The 15,852-nt window shown below is 41.2% G+C and overlaps 2 protein-coding genes across 2 annotated transcripts; one reads left to right on the top strand and one right to left on the bottom strand.

Moving 5' to 3' along the window:
* The first annotated feature begins 2,809 nt into the window (after positions 1 to 2,809).
* On the top strand, positions 2,810 to 3,558 carry neurog3 (neurogenin 3). The gene has a single exon (XM_031284256.1). The coding sequence runs from the start codon at positions 2,817 to 2,819 to the stop codon at positions 3,471 to 3,473; it is 657 nt and encodes a 218-aa protein (XP_031140116.1). The 5' UTR covers positions 2,810 to 2,816; the 3' UTR covers positions 3,474 to 3,558.
* Positions 3,559 to 4,757: 1,199 nt separating this feature from the next.
* pdlim1 (PDZ and LIM domain 1 (elfin)) lies at positions 4,758 to 15,852 on the bottom strand. Its single transcript, XM_031284241.2, has 7 exons — positions 15,548 to 15,852; positions 14,317 to 14,468; positions 13,210 to 13,294; positions 11,894 to 12,078; positions 7,036 to 7,184; positions 6,671 to 6,788; positions 4,758 to 5,379 (listed from the first exon to the last, which is right to left on the bottom strand). The coding sequence occupies exons 1-7, from the start codon at positions 15,638 to 15,640 to the stop codon at positions 5,193 to 5,195; spliced, it is 969 nt and encodes a 322-aa protein (XP_031140101.1). The 5' UTR covers positions 15,641 to 15,852; the 3' UTR covers positions 4,758 to 5,192.

Below are 15,852 nucleotides of genomic sequence, written 5' to 3'. Positions count from 1 at the left end.
GGCATCCGGGTTGCAATTAAATGTTTTTAAGATGTTTTTTCTTTCTTGAAGAAGTTTCCTTTTTCTTTTTTTCTCTCCCGGCAGCTCTTTGCCAGAAAGAAGAAGAGGAGGGGGGCACATTGAATGGCTTCGCTGCTAGTTTGGGATGACAACAATCTGGTCAGCGAGTTGTTGGACTTTGATTGCCCCCCTCAAAACGTCCTTCAAACAAAAAGCTGAAGACGAAAATAAAGCCCCACCTGGTACCTCTGTTTGCTAAAATAATAATAAATAGATTTCGTTTAATAAATAAGCAAAGGGGACTGTAAAGTGAAGTAGTAGAGGAAGTATTAATCAGCAGCAGCGGGCAGGTATCACCTGCTCTGGAGCTTGCTCAGTTTATTGTTAAATATTGTTAAATCACTTTTCGTACCAAGTCTGCTCCGATATCTGCTATTTCCACAGCAACTGGGCGCTTATGTTTGCCTACACTTTGCATAACAAGCAGGACGCTACAGCACAACTGATAAAAATCAAGGAAAGAGACTGACAACTTCAAACCCACACCTGTCCATGATACCCGAATATGGATTTGGCATCAATGACTATTTGTAAAGTGGTAATATTTAGTTTACTTTAGACTTTTCCTGCCTTTTATAACAGCAAGGCACCATCTCGTATCTCACTGGTGTATTTGTCCAGTTTATTGAAAGCATATGGTTATCAGATTGTTCCCAAAACACATATTTAGACAGAAAGTTAAGGAGAGCTTTTTGTGATCCTTTGTTGGCAATTGTAAATCATGTTTGAGCTCTGCCACACTCCCCCTCTCCCCCTCACCAGAGCTGAAACGTGTCTGCATGTTGTTGACACATTTTACTAATCTTTAACTTTCTAAAAGTAGAGTTACATTATAAAATCTAATGCGCCCCCGAGTTGTGGCGATAGTGGGCATGTTTTTGGAGATGTCATAGCGCGCACATCTAGGCTCACATTACAGAAGAAATCGAGCTTTTATTGTTGTGGCACACAACAAGACCCTTTGTACTATCAGTTCACACAACGGGTTTCACCGTCTCAAATACTCTATGGTAGGTGGCCCCATGCGTAATTGTCTTTGTCCAACTACCTGAGCTTTGCGCTCTAACGCATTAAGCAAATATTTGTCCGAATATATGTGGTATTAAAACTAACATTTTCGTTGATATAGATCAAATTTTCGGAGCTTAACAAAGAGATAATGAAAATAATTTGACAAAGACAGTAAGGACCAACATGCAGCAGCTTAAAGTTCTTATATGCCAACCTCACCAGCTCATGTAATATGCGCACAATCAAAAATACGCAACAGCTGACTTCATAATAAACAATTTATTTGAAAATAATCGCAGAGCTGCTGTTGTTTGTTCATGAATTTTTACTACTGTGGTGCATTTGAAGTTGATTTTAGAAGCCAGTTTGCCATGTTACCATGACTACTATGTACCCTGCACGGAATGTGCCAATATTTTGAGTGCGTAAAATGTGGCATTACAAGTGTCCTTAAAGATAGAGATCTGATAACATTTGCAAAAGCAAACTCACAGCTCGTGATTAAAAAAAAAGAAATCTAGAGAGAAATATAGTAATGTCTTTAATGTTATTCCACAACATTTGAGCATTACAGATACGAAAACTTCCCAGAGTCTCTTTATCAACATAGAGACATTGTTGATGCCAAAAAAGTACTGACATTGGCATTAAGAGCTTCCAATAAAGCTGAACACTGTACCAGGTCATTCTTATAGAGCTTGGTTGTGGATGAATCATTTCTATGTTTAAAAAGAAGACATATATATTTATATTTTTTAATATATCTTTAGTTTATTTCTTTGTATGCTTGGAACTCTCCAGCTCCTGCACTCTGGCTGAAATCTAAATGGCAAAATGCAGTCCAGTTTGGGGTCTGAATGATAATCTCTCCGTTGTTTTTTTTTTTTTTTAGAAACAAGCGTGTCCTCACTATCTCACTACCACCCCATAATAAATCTCCCAATTGTGTTTTCTACCTAGACATCCAGCATTGGCTCTGTGAGATGAAGTAACGACTGCGTGACAGACAGGATGTCATTACTTTATAATTAACAGTTTAGGTCAATTAAAATGTGCTTGTTAACCTGGCATACATATATGGCACTCTACCACGAACATGTATTTCATTGAAAATTACAAAGAATACACAAAGAAATACAGCAGTTCGAAGAATGAGAGAGAAAGGGGGGAGAGGGTTGAGGACGCGCTGCCTGGAAGCTGATTGGCCCCCTTGACAGGCGCTGTTGATTCAGGCGTCCACCGTTCAAAAAGATAAGATAAAGGCCATATAAAGTAGCAGAGATGCGCATCCATCCCTCACTGTCAGCTGCACATATACAGTGTCTGCTGCCTCCAACTACAAGAGGATTCACAAGGACAACTGGCTGTCTCTTTATACAAACATCACCTGTCAAAGTAAGTGCAAATATAGCCATCCATCTGAAGCTTTTCAAAATCTGGTATTTGATCTTTTCCGTTTTGATTTTCTAGATTGTAGTGCAGTTACATGTCTCTATTTAATCACTTTAATAATTTAGAGGTGAAAACCTGCACTGGAAATAAGTGAAATCATTTCAGCTCAGCGGAAGACTTACACATATGTTGGAGGCGTATTGAAAAGAGTTGAGAGAGTTCAGAACAATCTTTAGAAACACAACATGATTGAATTACTATTTAAGACATTATTCATGATTGCAAAATCTTGTAAAATTTGTGTTATGCATCAGAGTTTTTATTCTATTTCAATTCTATATCAATTTCACAGGATGTCTCCTAAAGTGCCGTGCGCCCCCAATCACCTGCGCACATCCAGAGACGCAGTGACGCTCAACAGGTGTCTTCAGACTGTTCGCAGCCCCGTTAAAGAAGCTGGTGACACCTCAGAAGACTCCAGTGAAAGCCTGACGCGAAAACCACTGACTGTTACCGGAGATGAAGCTTCCTCAATGACAAATCTAAAACACAAAAGCAGATGTGAGCAGTCTGGACAGCGGGGCAGGCGCAGAATGAAGGCCAACGACAGAGAGCGCTCCCGGATGCACAACCTCAACTCGGCTCTGGACGCGCTGAGAAGCATCCTGCCGGCACTGCCCGAGGACGCCAAGCTGACCAAGATCGAAACTCTGCGCTTCGCCCACAACTACATCTGGGCTCTGACCGAGACACTGCGCATGGCCGACCAACACGGACACACGCCGCAATACCTGCCGGTGGCACCTGATCCGAGCAGCCCGACCAGTGTTTCATCTGCAGAGTCCGGTTATGTGACTTCAGCTGACTTTGACCCAAGAGACTGTTACACTTCCACTCATCAAACCAAGTATACGATTTCATCAAGAGATCAATCCAGTGTTATCCCTGTTACCTTTTATTTGAAGTCATTCTGTGGTGAAACGTATGTCAAAAACAGTTGGCACTGTTGACTTGTCATAATCACGACCATGTTTTCATGAGGAACTCTGAATGGCTGACCACATGAAACAGAACAGTGCTGCTGCACTGCTCTCTATGCTGCCCTACAAAACAAAAAGGCAGTAACTGCATTTTTGGTCAAAAATGAGTTATTATCATTTTCATGACATTCAAGGCATCCTTTGTTATGTGACAAAACATCTTATCTCAAATGTGTGTCGTTTTGGAGAAAAATGGTAGTCGTTTGTACAGTAACTGCAAAAAGCCCTAGTGAAACAAAGCAAGAATACAGTAACTGCAAAATAGGGGTAAAATATCAAATTAAATATGAGGATTGATATGTACAAAGAATAAGCTAATATAAAGTAACAAAAACAGCCACATGTCCAATAATCTACCTACAACTACATAGCTGGATGACAGGATAACTTGATAACTAGCTTAGCAATGTGAGACTTTAAGCAGCCGTTTCAGCACCAGAACAGCTTCCGGGTGGAAAATATTGACCTAAAATGGTCAAATTAGTGTTGGTTTTGGTATATCCATGTTCAGGAAAACAAATGGTTCCAATTATTTCAAATACAGTGTATCTAACACACCCAGAGCCCAAGTTGTGGCAAAATAGTTTTTGAAGAATCTGTAGTTACTGCCTTTTTCCTTGGTATGGTGCCACGTTTTTGGTAAGTAATACAAAGCAAGAATACAGTAACTGCAAAATAGGGGTAAAATATCAAATTAAATATGAGGATTGATATGTACAAAGAATAAGCTAATATAAAGTAACAAAAACAGCCACATGTCCAATAATCTACCTACAACTACTTAGCTGGATGACAGGATAACTTTAAAGTCATTTTTCTCAGTTCTGCACTCTGCGTAGTTACTGCCTTTTTGCTTTGTAGGGCAGTATGGTGGTGGTACACTTCCAGACACATACTGATCAGTGGTGTCAGAGCAGGAGTTTTCCACCTGCAATCAGGGGCAAAACCCTTGCAGTGACATCACTGATTGAGATCCTAATTGGCCAGAAACTTAACATGCTTCTGCCCATACAGCTCAGTGCAGCATGTTCTACCTTCACTGTAAATGTATTCTTTAAAAAGCACTTAAACTGAGTTCACAAAACAAAATCTGTACTTTACAAAGTAAGCCTTAACTGTCATTTGAGGCTGTTTCTTTGTTTTAGAATGTGATTTCATGACCATGTAGCACACAGTTTTTGCAGAGCAATCTTATAATCACAGTTTCACTAAAATACCATGAAGCACAATCAATGATTTAAGAAGACAATAGAATTGGATTAAGCTAAACATATTTATTTGGTAATGGTATTCAAATGTGTTTTTGCTGCATAAAAGTCTATTTATTTAATAAAACTGTAGAAAACATTGTTTCCATGATTCAAAAGAACATACTGAACATGTAGGAAGACAAATATTACTTAAACACAGTGGCTGTCTTTCAAATGAACATTTTTTAAAGGGAGAGAAAAAAATGAATGCCATCATCTCATTGTATTCATAGATTTTCCTTTCGTAGATGCCAAAGTCAATGTGCAAATCAACATTTTCAAAGATGTAATTCTTTACTGTCCTGCCTACCAGTGACTGCCCTGAAGCATAATGTGAGAGAAGACCATTTTATAGTATTAGGAGTAGCATGAGCTAAGTGTTGTAACGTCTTGGATTATTTAAATGGCGTGCAGTCCGAGGCGGAGTTTAGTGAGCGCTCTACTTGGGGAAGACGGTGACAACGTCGTAGCCCTCAGGCGGGGTCATTCGCTCGCGTGCGTGCTTCTCACAATAAATCTGGTCCTCCACAAAGAAATGTCCCTTCTGTTTTAGGTTGATGTCGCAGTCTGTACAGGTGTAGCACTCGGGGTGACGGAACTTGTCCCTCAGCTTTACCACCATCCCCCTGAAGAAGAGAGATCACATTCATTGATTAACACAAAATTATCTAGTTATCCAGACACTAATTCGCAAACTGGATTTAAATGATTTGGGTCAGTTTTCTATGGTATGTGCACTGCAAAAGGTTAGGAGCTACACTACATGGCCAAATGTATTTGGATGCCAGAACATTACACCCATATGTGGATTGCTGAACATCAATCATCAATCTGCTGCTATCAACAGCCTCCACTCTTCTAGGCAGGTTTCCCACAACAGGTCTGCACCTGGCTGCAGGGATTTTACTCCCATTCAGACACCAAAGCATTAATGAGGTCGCCCGCTGATGTTGGGTGACGAGGCCTAGCTCGCAGCTGGTGTTCCAGTTTATCCTAAAGGTGTTAGATAGGGTTGATTCCTGCATGGACCTGGCTTTGTGCACGGGAGCATTGTCATGTTGTCATGTTGAAACAGGAGAAGGGCCTTCCCCAAACTCACAAAGTTGCACACTATTGTCTAAAACACCACTGTATGCTGTAGTGTTGAGATATCTCTTAATTGGAACGAAGGGGCCCAAACCATGAAAAAAATGCAACAGAGTAAACTGTGAACAGGGCGTCCACATACATTAGCCCTTATATCTTAAATGTTTTGGCATTTTTATGCCTATATTACAGACAGTAGAGAGAAATAGACAAAATAGTTAGTATTTTGTAACACATTATGTTATATTTCTTTTTTAAAACACACACACTTTGAAACCCTTCTATAATCAAAAAAGGGTATTGACAGCATCTGGACCTATAATTGGACCCGAAGTCAGTGGATCTTAACTAGATGTTTGTGAGCAAAATTCCCTAATTATTATTATTATTATTCTGCTGAAAAAACATCTGTCACAAGTAACTACACATATTCTAAGGGATATTGAATCCAAAACAGTAAAGCCGAAAATTGTATTAAATATGTTTTGGGGGTAAATCCCCTAATGTAGCAACAGCAGAAACAGGACTTGCTGCCTTTGTCTTAACCAAATTCAGCCACAAGATGGAGACAAACTCCAAAACAGAGACGACGACACTCTGGGGCCCTTTGTGTTCAATCACAACGTTTAGACACAATGTGGACGTTTTCAGTGTTAAAACACTGAGCGGGATAGGCAGCAGTGGTAAGCAGCAGCAGGTATCACTGGATCTGGGCTGATACTCGAGGTTTGGAGTCACATGAAGCCATTAATGGCTCTGGTACACGTCCTCAGTGCTGCAAGATAAACACGTCATCTGTTAAACAGTACTGAGGAATCATAAAATGCTTACACAATCCCGGATCCGCATTTGTCACAGGAAGGTAACTTCTCTGTGTTTCCCACTGATGATCCAATCTTTGTCGCGGGTGCTCTCACACTCCTGAACCCTGATGGTTTATCAGGGTCACCTACAGAAATCACACACACACACACACACACACTTTGAGCTTTCACTAAGTCGACACATATATTAGGGATTTGTAATTTTAAGCAATGGGTCATCAGGAACGAAAAACAAAAAACAACCCCAAGAAATGTTTGTCCAATTAAAAGCGACAGATACAGTAAGTGTGTGCCCTAAAGCTATACATTGTAAACGAGTACAGCGTGATTACTCCTTGAGGAGAAGCTGTGGGTAATACGCAGAATCCGTACCTGTCTCAAGGATCTCCTGAAGCACTTTGAATGAAGCCGACTGTCGCGGAGGCTCATCAGACACTTGGTTCTCCTGCAGCATCTTGTAAACCTCTGAATCTGCTGCGACAGGCGGCCGCTTGCCCGTCTGCGATGGATCTGACGGAGCTCTACAAAAGCAAGTGTGTACATTTCAATATGTCTGCAGGAGGCACAGGGTGCAGACACGTCAAACCATTCTTAGGAGACTGTAAGGGAAATTGGAAGTCTACTGGAAGGAATTTGATCATACATCATGTTAACTTCTCTTGTGTTTGATCATGCTGAATGTGACCTTTAACTGAATGAATCTTGGCCTGATTGCATAAACTAAGGCACCGTGGCCCACATGGATGTCATCGGAAGATCCTGACCTTTAGCTTTTGAGCCCTTTGTCTTGAAAACAAAGGCATGCAAGCTACTAACTGAAAGAGTCCAGAGGGGGAGGACCAAGCCATGGTATAAAAAGAGAGAGCAGCTTCCATTAGCCTGGAAATCCAGACCCAAATCCGAAAGAGTAAGGGTCTGGCACTGAGTAATGAAAATGGCCCAACTCGAGGGGCGGCACCAAGCATGCACTTGAAAATCTTACTGCACGCAATTGGATAACACTACGACCAATCACAACAATACACGGGGTGACGTATCCAGAGCGTACCCATATGCTTAGCTACCATAGGAGCTAACTGGTAGATTAAAAAGTCGCCATCTGTTTAGCTCGTATCTGGCCCGCCTATATCAGATACACCGATGCGATTGGTGCAGCTCGGCTACAAGGGCATAGTTAATGAGCATCATTACTGAATGCCAGAGTGACTCGCTGAGCAAATTCAAATTGTGCTCTCGCAAGAACTCTGGATTTCCAGGGTAAGCTTCCATCCCATCAGCGTGCATATTACTAACCAACCTCTCTCTCGTGTGCCATGCTCTGAGCATTAAAAGGACAATTCCGGCGCAAAATGAACCTAGGGGTTAATAACAGATGTGTAGCCACTCGGTCGCTCTCTGGGACATGTTTTCATGCTAATCGAATGTGTTCGTAGCTTGAAACAAGCTAGCGCTGACCGCTGATTAGCTTACAACGCTAGTATTCGGGGCACAGGGAAAGTAAAAACAAATCGCTATTTATACCACTAAAAAGGCTCAAAATATCACCACATTTCAACGGTAGCATAATGATGGTACCTAAATATTAATAGAAGCATTGAGAACATTGTAAGTGTACAGACAGTTTATTAAAAAGATAGTTTAGAAAGACAGTAGCTCCCAAGATGGCGGCCACCTTTATACGAGAACGCGACTGTCTTTCTGATCGAGTGGGTACACATCTGTTATTAACCCCTAGGTTCGTTTTGGGCCGGAATTGTCCTTTAACAGTGTGACAATACTGTAAGAGATTTGGGTCACGTTCCTCACTGTCAGAGTTGTTTCTTAATATTGTGATATAGTTTAATATTGCGCTAAATCGTCATTTTTTCCTGGTCTTAAAAGGCGGCACAATTTTCTAAAGTGATCCGACTAAAGCCGAGTGAACACCTCCTCATATCCACATTACTATGACTTGTAGAGACACGTATCCCCCAGCCTTTGGGAGTCGGCCTAATTCTTGCAAGCTCAGTATGTGCTGAGCAAACTAATCAGACACTAAGAATTCACTTATTTCAGCAATTAGAAGCAGAGCAACCAGCGACCTATGGGGTTTCAATCAATACAAGAATTGATTCTTAGATGCATTGTGATTCTTTCTTTTAAGATTAAACATTGGTTCTCTTTAATCAATGTTTTAAAATAGGGCTTTTGAATAAACGTGTGTCTTTAAAAGTATGTACAGTAAAAAGTAGCTTCATTGTTAAAAGAAAAAGTAGTAGCCTTATAAATGTTCAACCAAACGGACTGTGAAACATAAGTAAAACACATCAATAGGAAGCGTGTGACATGGAACATTAAGCAACCTCGAGGGGAGTAGAGCATGTTGTTAGACTTTGGCCTGCTCGATCTGATTTAAAGTAGAGGTGTTGAAATGAATCAGATAATCGATGCATCGGGATGCGGACATGGGCGATGCTGCATCGATGCAGTGGCCCACCATAATCGATTATAACGCAATGACGTTGCTCGTTAATTTTCCCGGCCGCGGCATAAACACTCAAATGAAAAATAATAATGCTCAGTAGCCTAACCTGTTTCACACACAGACAGACGGAGACAGGCAGACATGCACACAGACAGACACACAAACAAACAAACACAGACACACGCAAAACGGCTGAGCGGAGACACGGGAGAGTGGAGAGAATCACAAATCGATCGAAATCGGAAAGAAAACACTGAGAAACATCGAGAGACACTAGAATAGTTAGCTTGGAGAAAGTCTAAGTGGAATAACGAAGCTGAAGAGGTGTAGCTACACTACGGAACTTTCCCTGTCCAACAACAGTGGTTTAGAACAAACGTTGTGCTAGTGTGCCTGGCTAAAGTTGGAGCTAACGGACTAGCTAAAGTTGGAGCTAATGGACTAGCTAAAGTTGGAGAGGACGACAGCGTGTTTCCCTGCTGAAGAGGACTTTGCCGTAGCTGGTGGCTGGTTTTCGTGTTTGAGCTGTGTTTCCTGGACTGACAGCTAACTGGAAGTTGGATTTCTGTGCGTTTGCTTCACTGAAGATAATGTCCTGCACTTCCACACAAGCTAAACATCAGGCCCGCAACTTCCTACTACTTTCCTCTCGGCGTGTGTGTGTGTGTGTGGGTGTATGTGGGTGTGGTAACAGTGGTTTAATAGGGTTTGAGTAAGTTTTACATTGAAACTGCTGTAAGGAGGAATTTTGTGTAGCTGGAGTGTTTTAAGTGGAAACTGATAGAGAAACTGGTAAAGGGGTAGTTGTGTGTAATATCATTTGAAGAAATATTGCAGTTAGCATATTTGAAGGGTGTGATTTCTGTTATGTTTTTTTTTTGTTATTCAATCTAACTTCTTGTTGTTTCCGGCCGCTACCGCCTCGGCAGTCAAAACGAGTCGATGTCCGAATGCGAATGAACGGACTCCATATGAGCCTCCTTTTTCAACTACGGAGGTCAATATTGTTTTTCAATAACGACAAAAAAAGAAATAATCCGTGCATTTATATGGAACTAAGCTTTAGGAGCTTTCATCTTTACTCTCCTCCCTGTTATGTTGCATTCGGAAATTGATTGTTTTTGACTGATAAAATGGCTGCGGCCGGAAACAAGACCTACGGTGAGTTGTTCAAAACCCTTTTTAGTAAACTCTGGGTACACAAACAATGTTGTCAATGCTTTCGTTAAGGTGTAGAGCAGGGGTGGCGAACCTGTGGCTCTTGAGCCGTATGCGGCTCTTTGCCTGCTCCTTTGAGGCTCTTACTGTGTGGCTGGGGGCTGTGTTATTGGTGGATTTATTTTTATTCTTTTTTTAACTTTTTGAAACATTTCAGATAAGTACAAAAAAAATGGAATGCACTTGCCAATACATTTGCCAATTATTTTAAAATAAAAAATAATGCAGCAGAGTTTTGAGGACAAATTCTGCAACCCGAGGAAAAAAAAGCTGCCACAGATCACCTTCCTCATTAACCCTTTCACTGCTGAATCAGATTGTTTGAAAGCCCCTCTAGTGACAAACGAGTGAAAGAGTCGCTTCGAGTGGCACAACCGAGTTCTAGCAAGACCTGAAAAGGATTGTGGATAACAAAGACCGTCAGATTTCCCACTGAGTCAATCTAAGTAAGAAAAAAAAACTATGAAAACTGCTATGTATTATGACTGTCATCAGATCTGGAAGGCACTGTTGCTGTTGTAGTGTGGACGTGCATGTGTTGTGTGGCTTTTTGCTATGGTACAGGTTTTTTTGTGGCTCTTTATGATGAACTGGTTGGCCACCCCTGGTGTAGAGCCTCTGGTGATACTTGGAGCAAAGTTTCATGTTGTGTCGAGCCTTCTTAGTGTTTTAAAAATAGCTATTTTGAGGCTAGCATAAAAGTGCCCCTAGCACTCCCATTCAAAAGGCCATTTGACCGAAAAACGAAAATTCGGTAAATCTTAAAAGTGGCGATTCCGTCCTAAATATGCTTTTAAATGAAAGTTTGACTCGGGTACATTCACAAAAAGACCCTAGGCTGCATTTTGGCGAGAGTTACGCTTTAAATGTGCCTGGAGTTGAGTGGCATTCATCATCTGGTTCCGCAGGGCACTGTTCACAATGAAGTGGTCATCAGCGTGAGATGTGGCCAATGGGCGTCAACTTCTATGCCTTTCTGTGACTCTTCCGGGCTCTCTGTATCTCTGTTGCAACCTGCTGATGACACTGTGACACTAAGCTCAGTGGCCACTTCCGTCTGAGAACATCCTGTTTGAAGCCTCGCAATGACGAGGTACTATTGATCAATTGTTAGGTGTCGTCTTGGTCTCATGATGTCAAAATGTGAACAGCATGATGAGGACTGTTTAAATACCAATTCTCAAACACCTGTTGTGAATTTTGCCGTTAAGCTCCTTGTTAGAGAACAGCAAGTTGTGCAGAAAGTACTGAAACACTGAACTGTTGGACATGCGCATTCAAAAGTTTAGAGAAGGTCACATTAAGTTCACCTGTAAAGGTTATAGTGGATTTTAGGTTCATCCTGAAATTTCTCCCAAAGGCTGAATATCCCTGACTTTTTGTGAGTAGTGTATAACACAATAAAAGGAAAGGGAAAAGGCCAAAAAGCATAATATGAGCACTTTAAGGTCTTCATTTGCTTTGGGGCCCGTCTAGACTCAATCTTCTTAAAAGTCTCGACTTGGACCACTTGGTCTAAAGTGGGGTCATCTCTAAGGGGCATCTTACTTGTTGTTGGACTCATTAGCTGTAGCTATGGTTTTAACTTCGTCCACAGCCGAGTTGAAGTCCTTGATGTTCTCTGAAGAGTAGAGACCCGATGGGCTGTTGTACTGGTTGGTCACAACTTTGGAGCCAAAACCAGAGAACGGCAGAGCACTTCTGTTGTGGGACGAGCCTATGTGTTTAACCTCCTGTAAATTAATGCAAAAGTATACTGTCAACAGCTTTGTGTGAGTAACCAAGCAAAAAGGGTAAGGTGAGTGCAGAGATTTATGAAATAACTCGCACACTGTCATGCAACACAAGCGCAAACTTGATGCAATGGTGGTCACAACGTTTGACACCTTCAGATGAACTGGAACTTTGAATTTTTTTTATGTGTTTGCACATGTACAAACACACAACTGATATCATGACAGTTTGGAAGATTACTCAATATTTGAAAACACCCAAACTCTAGTGTTTTAAAAAAAAGAATGCAATAATGTTGCAACTGCACACTTTGAAAAACAGAGACTTGAAAATACTGTACTGTTCAACTGAAAATGTCAAAAACGTATGTGTCTTCAACTGCTGCTTCTAGTTTGACTCAATGTCGCACATCATTTAGCAGGATAATATATGACTATGGATCCTGCCTTAATTATAGCTAACTGTTTTTAAAGACCAACACGTCATGACACTGGCATGCCATGAGAGTGGGCACATAAATACCGCCAAATCTAGCTCATGCAGCACAGTGGGAACACGGAAATGCCTCCAGATATAGCTCATGCTTCAAGCATCTGACAATTACATTGCAGAATACCCCAGAGTCTCTGCGAGCAAAGAACCTGACAACACTAGCATTGACCAAAAGCCTAAAAAGTACAATGGTTTAAAGTAATAAAACGGTGAGGAGACATCAAAGTGACAGACTCCAGAGAAGCGTTTGAATTGTGTGTGTGAGAAAAATGCACAACATCTGTGAGCCTAACACACATCACAACGTTTCCTACATGGATTCAAACTTTGGCCGCAACTTTTCACTCATCGGGGACAGGAACTGAGGCTTGCGTCAGATCTTGGCTGATAAACTACCGTCTCCTAGGAAACCTCCTGTTGGGAAGTAAACAATGACTTCATCGTTGGCAGTATAAAGAAAAAAAACCAAACCCACAAGGCTTTGTGGGAGCGGTGGGAAAGGAGCATGCAGGCTTCCAGAAACTGTGTGGCTACCTGTAAAGATTCCAGATTTCAAGCTAAATGAGAGAGTCATTTTTAAAAGCTCATCTTGCTTTGATATTGAGACAGCACACACACACACACACACACACACACACCTTTGGCTCTGATGCAAGATTCATCTTGTACGGATGTGTCCTCCCTTCCTCAGATGAAAGTGGCGACCACAGTTTAGTTTCGGACCTGCAGACCAGAGGACGGACAAGAAGCCTTCATCAAAAAAAAATAATCCTTCACACATTTGCTTTAAATATAACATGCCTGTTTTGCTTTTGACCTGTGTAGCTGCACGTGAACATGATATTATGCCTGTGTCTTTGAATGCAACAGACCCCTTGCAGGTATGTTCTTCTGCTCCGGTTTCCTCCATATTTTACCTAACCCTGCATGCCTCCCTCTATGCCTGCATGATAATTCGTTATAAAATCGCGATCTCGATTCACCCCTGTTCGCGATTTAATTCTTAAATGACTTTGATTTTTTTTTTCTCTTCAATGAATTTATTGAAAGCATTTGACATTGACATGTTTTAATTATGTAAAGACATGTTCAATGAGTTCAGATAGAGCCTGTATCAGGGCCATATTTATTTCAATGTGGTATATGTCACTATTTTTGGTAGCCTACTGTACTTAAATGGCCAGTATGTACTTTATTTACTTTATTCATTGAAGCCTCTATGTTTACAGGCTTGTGGTGATGCGCAATGTGCTATAGGTGCCAAAAAAAATCTGTGTTTAGTACTGCCAATTTATTTTGTTTTGTCATGGTTCATGTGTGCAATAAATATTACACTTCGTGAGAAAAAAAATCGTGGCAGAGAATCGTGATATCAATTCTAAGCTAAAAAAATCGTGATTCATATTTTTCCCCGAATCGTGCAGGCCTACCTCCCTCTTAATTTGAACAAAGATATTTGCTTCAACTTGCCTGTTGAGTCCATTTCAACATCCCTGCTGCTTGAAATCATCAGCTACCAGAAAGTTATGATGTAATGCACTGACACAACACAGAATTATAACGTAGCTTTGCATACGCACTTCTCAAACTAAAAGATTTCGTTAAAACGAGAGACTTTTGAAAACCATGAATCAACACCACGTCGCTGCCAACACCTGGACTGCAGCTGAGCTGTCTCATATTACTCAGTGTTTTTCAGGCCCGCGGCTATGCAGATCAGACTGGCACATGTTGCTACAACCTACCTGTCTACGGAGAGCACCATTTCCTCTATGCATCCCTTGATCTTGTTCTGCGCTTCCAAGTGAGTCATGTGCTCTGTCGGTTCCCCGTCGATAGCCAAGATCATGTCTCCTATGGACAGGTTGGCCTGGGCAGCTTTACTCCCAGGGGTGACCTACAACACAGGAGACATAACTGATAAGACACTTTTTTTGGCATATGTGTGAGCTTGGATTATAAGGTTTTAAGGTATTTGTACCTTTACAGTCTTAAAAAAAATCTATTTCTGAAAAGATTCTTTAAAAAGTAAACACCACTTACACACAAACTAACTTGAATCACGAATATGTGGGAAACACACCTTTGATTTACAGTCAGATATTATTCCGACAGCTTATTTTCTAACCAGAGCTTAAACCTACTGCTATATTGTTACACTCTGATCTTCAAGGACCTTAACACACATTTCATTGTTCAGTAAAGACGGGCAAAGCCACTTGCAGAGAGGTGTTTTCAGTCTGCGACTCAAGCTAGAGCCTTGAGGGCAGACACTCTATGGCAGATAAAGGCTTGAAGCAGAAAAAAACAGGAATTCCTAATCACTTTTCCATGGGTGGAGTGGAGCGACCACTGGAACAACAGGAACAGCAGCCGCCACTCAGGCAAAGTACACAGTGGAGGGTCATATTCTGATCCATTACTGTCACAGGAGCGCTTTGCATTTATGTACACCATGCTGTTATAAAGTAATAAAATCCAATTGTCCCCTCCACATTATGCTTTTAACTTGAAGTTAAATATGACGACAGCCCAAGTACATAAGAAATTCTGCAGACATGATATTTCGACTACTTTTTTGTTCAACAAATACAGTTAACGTTAACGTGACTTACAGTTGCATATTAATCGAAGGAAAAAGGGCATCTTAAATAACATGAAATGAAACAGGGAAATGTAGTTTTACACTGGACAAGTAATTATTGTCAGTAACGCTAGCTGAAAGTATAGCCCAAAATACCAACAGTTAGTAAATAGCAAATAGTTCACAACATTCCGACACTGTAACAATAGTTTACGTTAGCTAAATGACATTGCTATCAGTTTAGCCTCTGTGAAGTAACGTTAGCCTTTTGTTAACATGGCTAACAGTCTGTTCTCAGTCAAGAAGAGAGGAAACAACGAGAGGTAAAAGTTTCGTCGTGACAAGCCCAGGTGTGTTATACACCGAGTTACAATGTAGAAGCTAACACTTACCCGGGAAATAGTTAGTGGCTGGTCGAAGTCCTTTCCCCCAACCAACCTGAATCCCCAGGGTCCAGGACCTTGTACTACTACCCGGATAGGCATAACGTTAATGTTGGTTTTAACAGAGTCGACTGTGTATTTCAAGATCTGTCTCAGAGCACCAGTTCACTTCCTTCTGTTTTATGACATGTGCAGTGATCGATACGAGAGCCAAGAGTTTCGCTCCGCAGCATCAGAGGAGGGGAGGGGGTGGACCGTCAGCTTACAGTTGGTGGACGAATAGATTTTGAAGTTTCCTCGCTGATAAGTGAAAT

The sequence above is a fragment of the Sander lucioperca genome, chromosome 15 (assembly GCF_008315115.2).
Source record: "Sander lucioperca isolate FBNREF2018 chromosome 15, SLUC_FBN_1.2, whole genome shotgun sequence".
Lineage (NCBI taxonomy): Eukaryota > Metazoa > Chordata > Actinopteri > Perciformes > Percidae > Sander > Sander lucioperca.
The sequence above is the reverse complement of the archived record's forward strand: the minus strand, read 5'-3'. Positions and strand labels throughout refer to the sequence as shown.

Coding starts and splice junctions, on each gene's coding strand:
- pdlim1 (XM_031284241.2), bottom strand. CDS start 15,640: ATGCCTATCCGGGTAGTAGTACAAGGTCCTGGACCCTGGGGATTCAGG. Junction 7,185..11,893: donor GCTAATGAGTCCAACAACAA/GTAAGATGCCCC, acceptor TTGCTTTTGTAG/AGCTCCGTCAGATCCATCGC. Junction 6,789..7,035: donor TCAGGAGATCCTTGAGACAG/GTACGGATTCTG, acceptor TGATTTCTGTAG/GTGACCCTGATAAACCATCA.
- neurog3 (XM_031284256.1), top strand. CDS start 2,817: ATGTCTCCTAAAGTGCCGTGCGCCCCCAATCACCTGCGCACATCCAGA.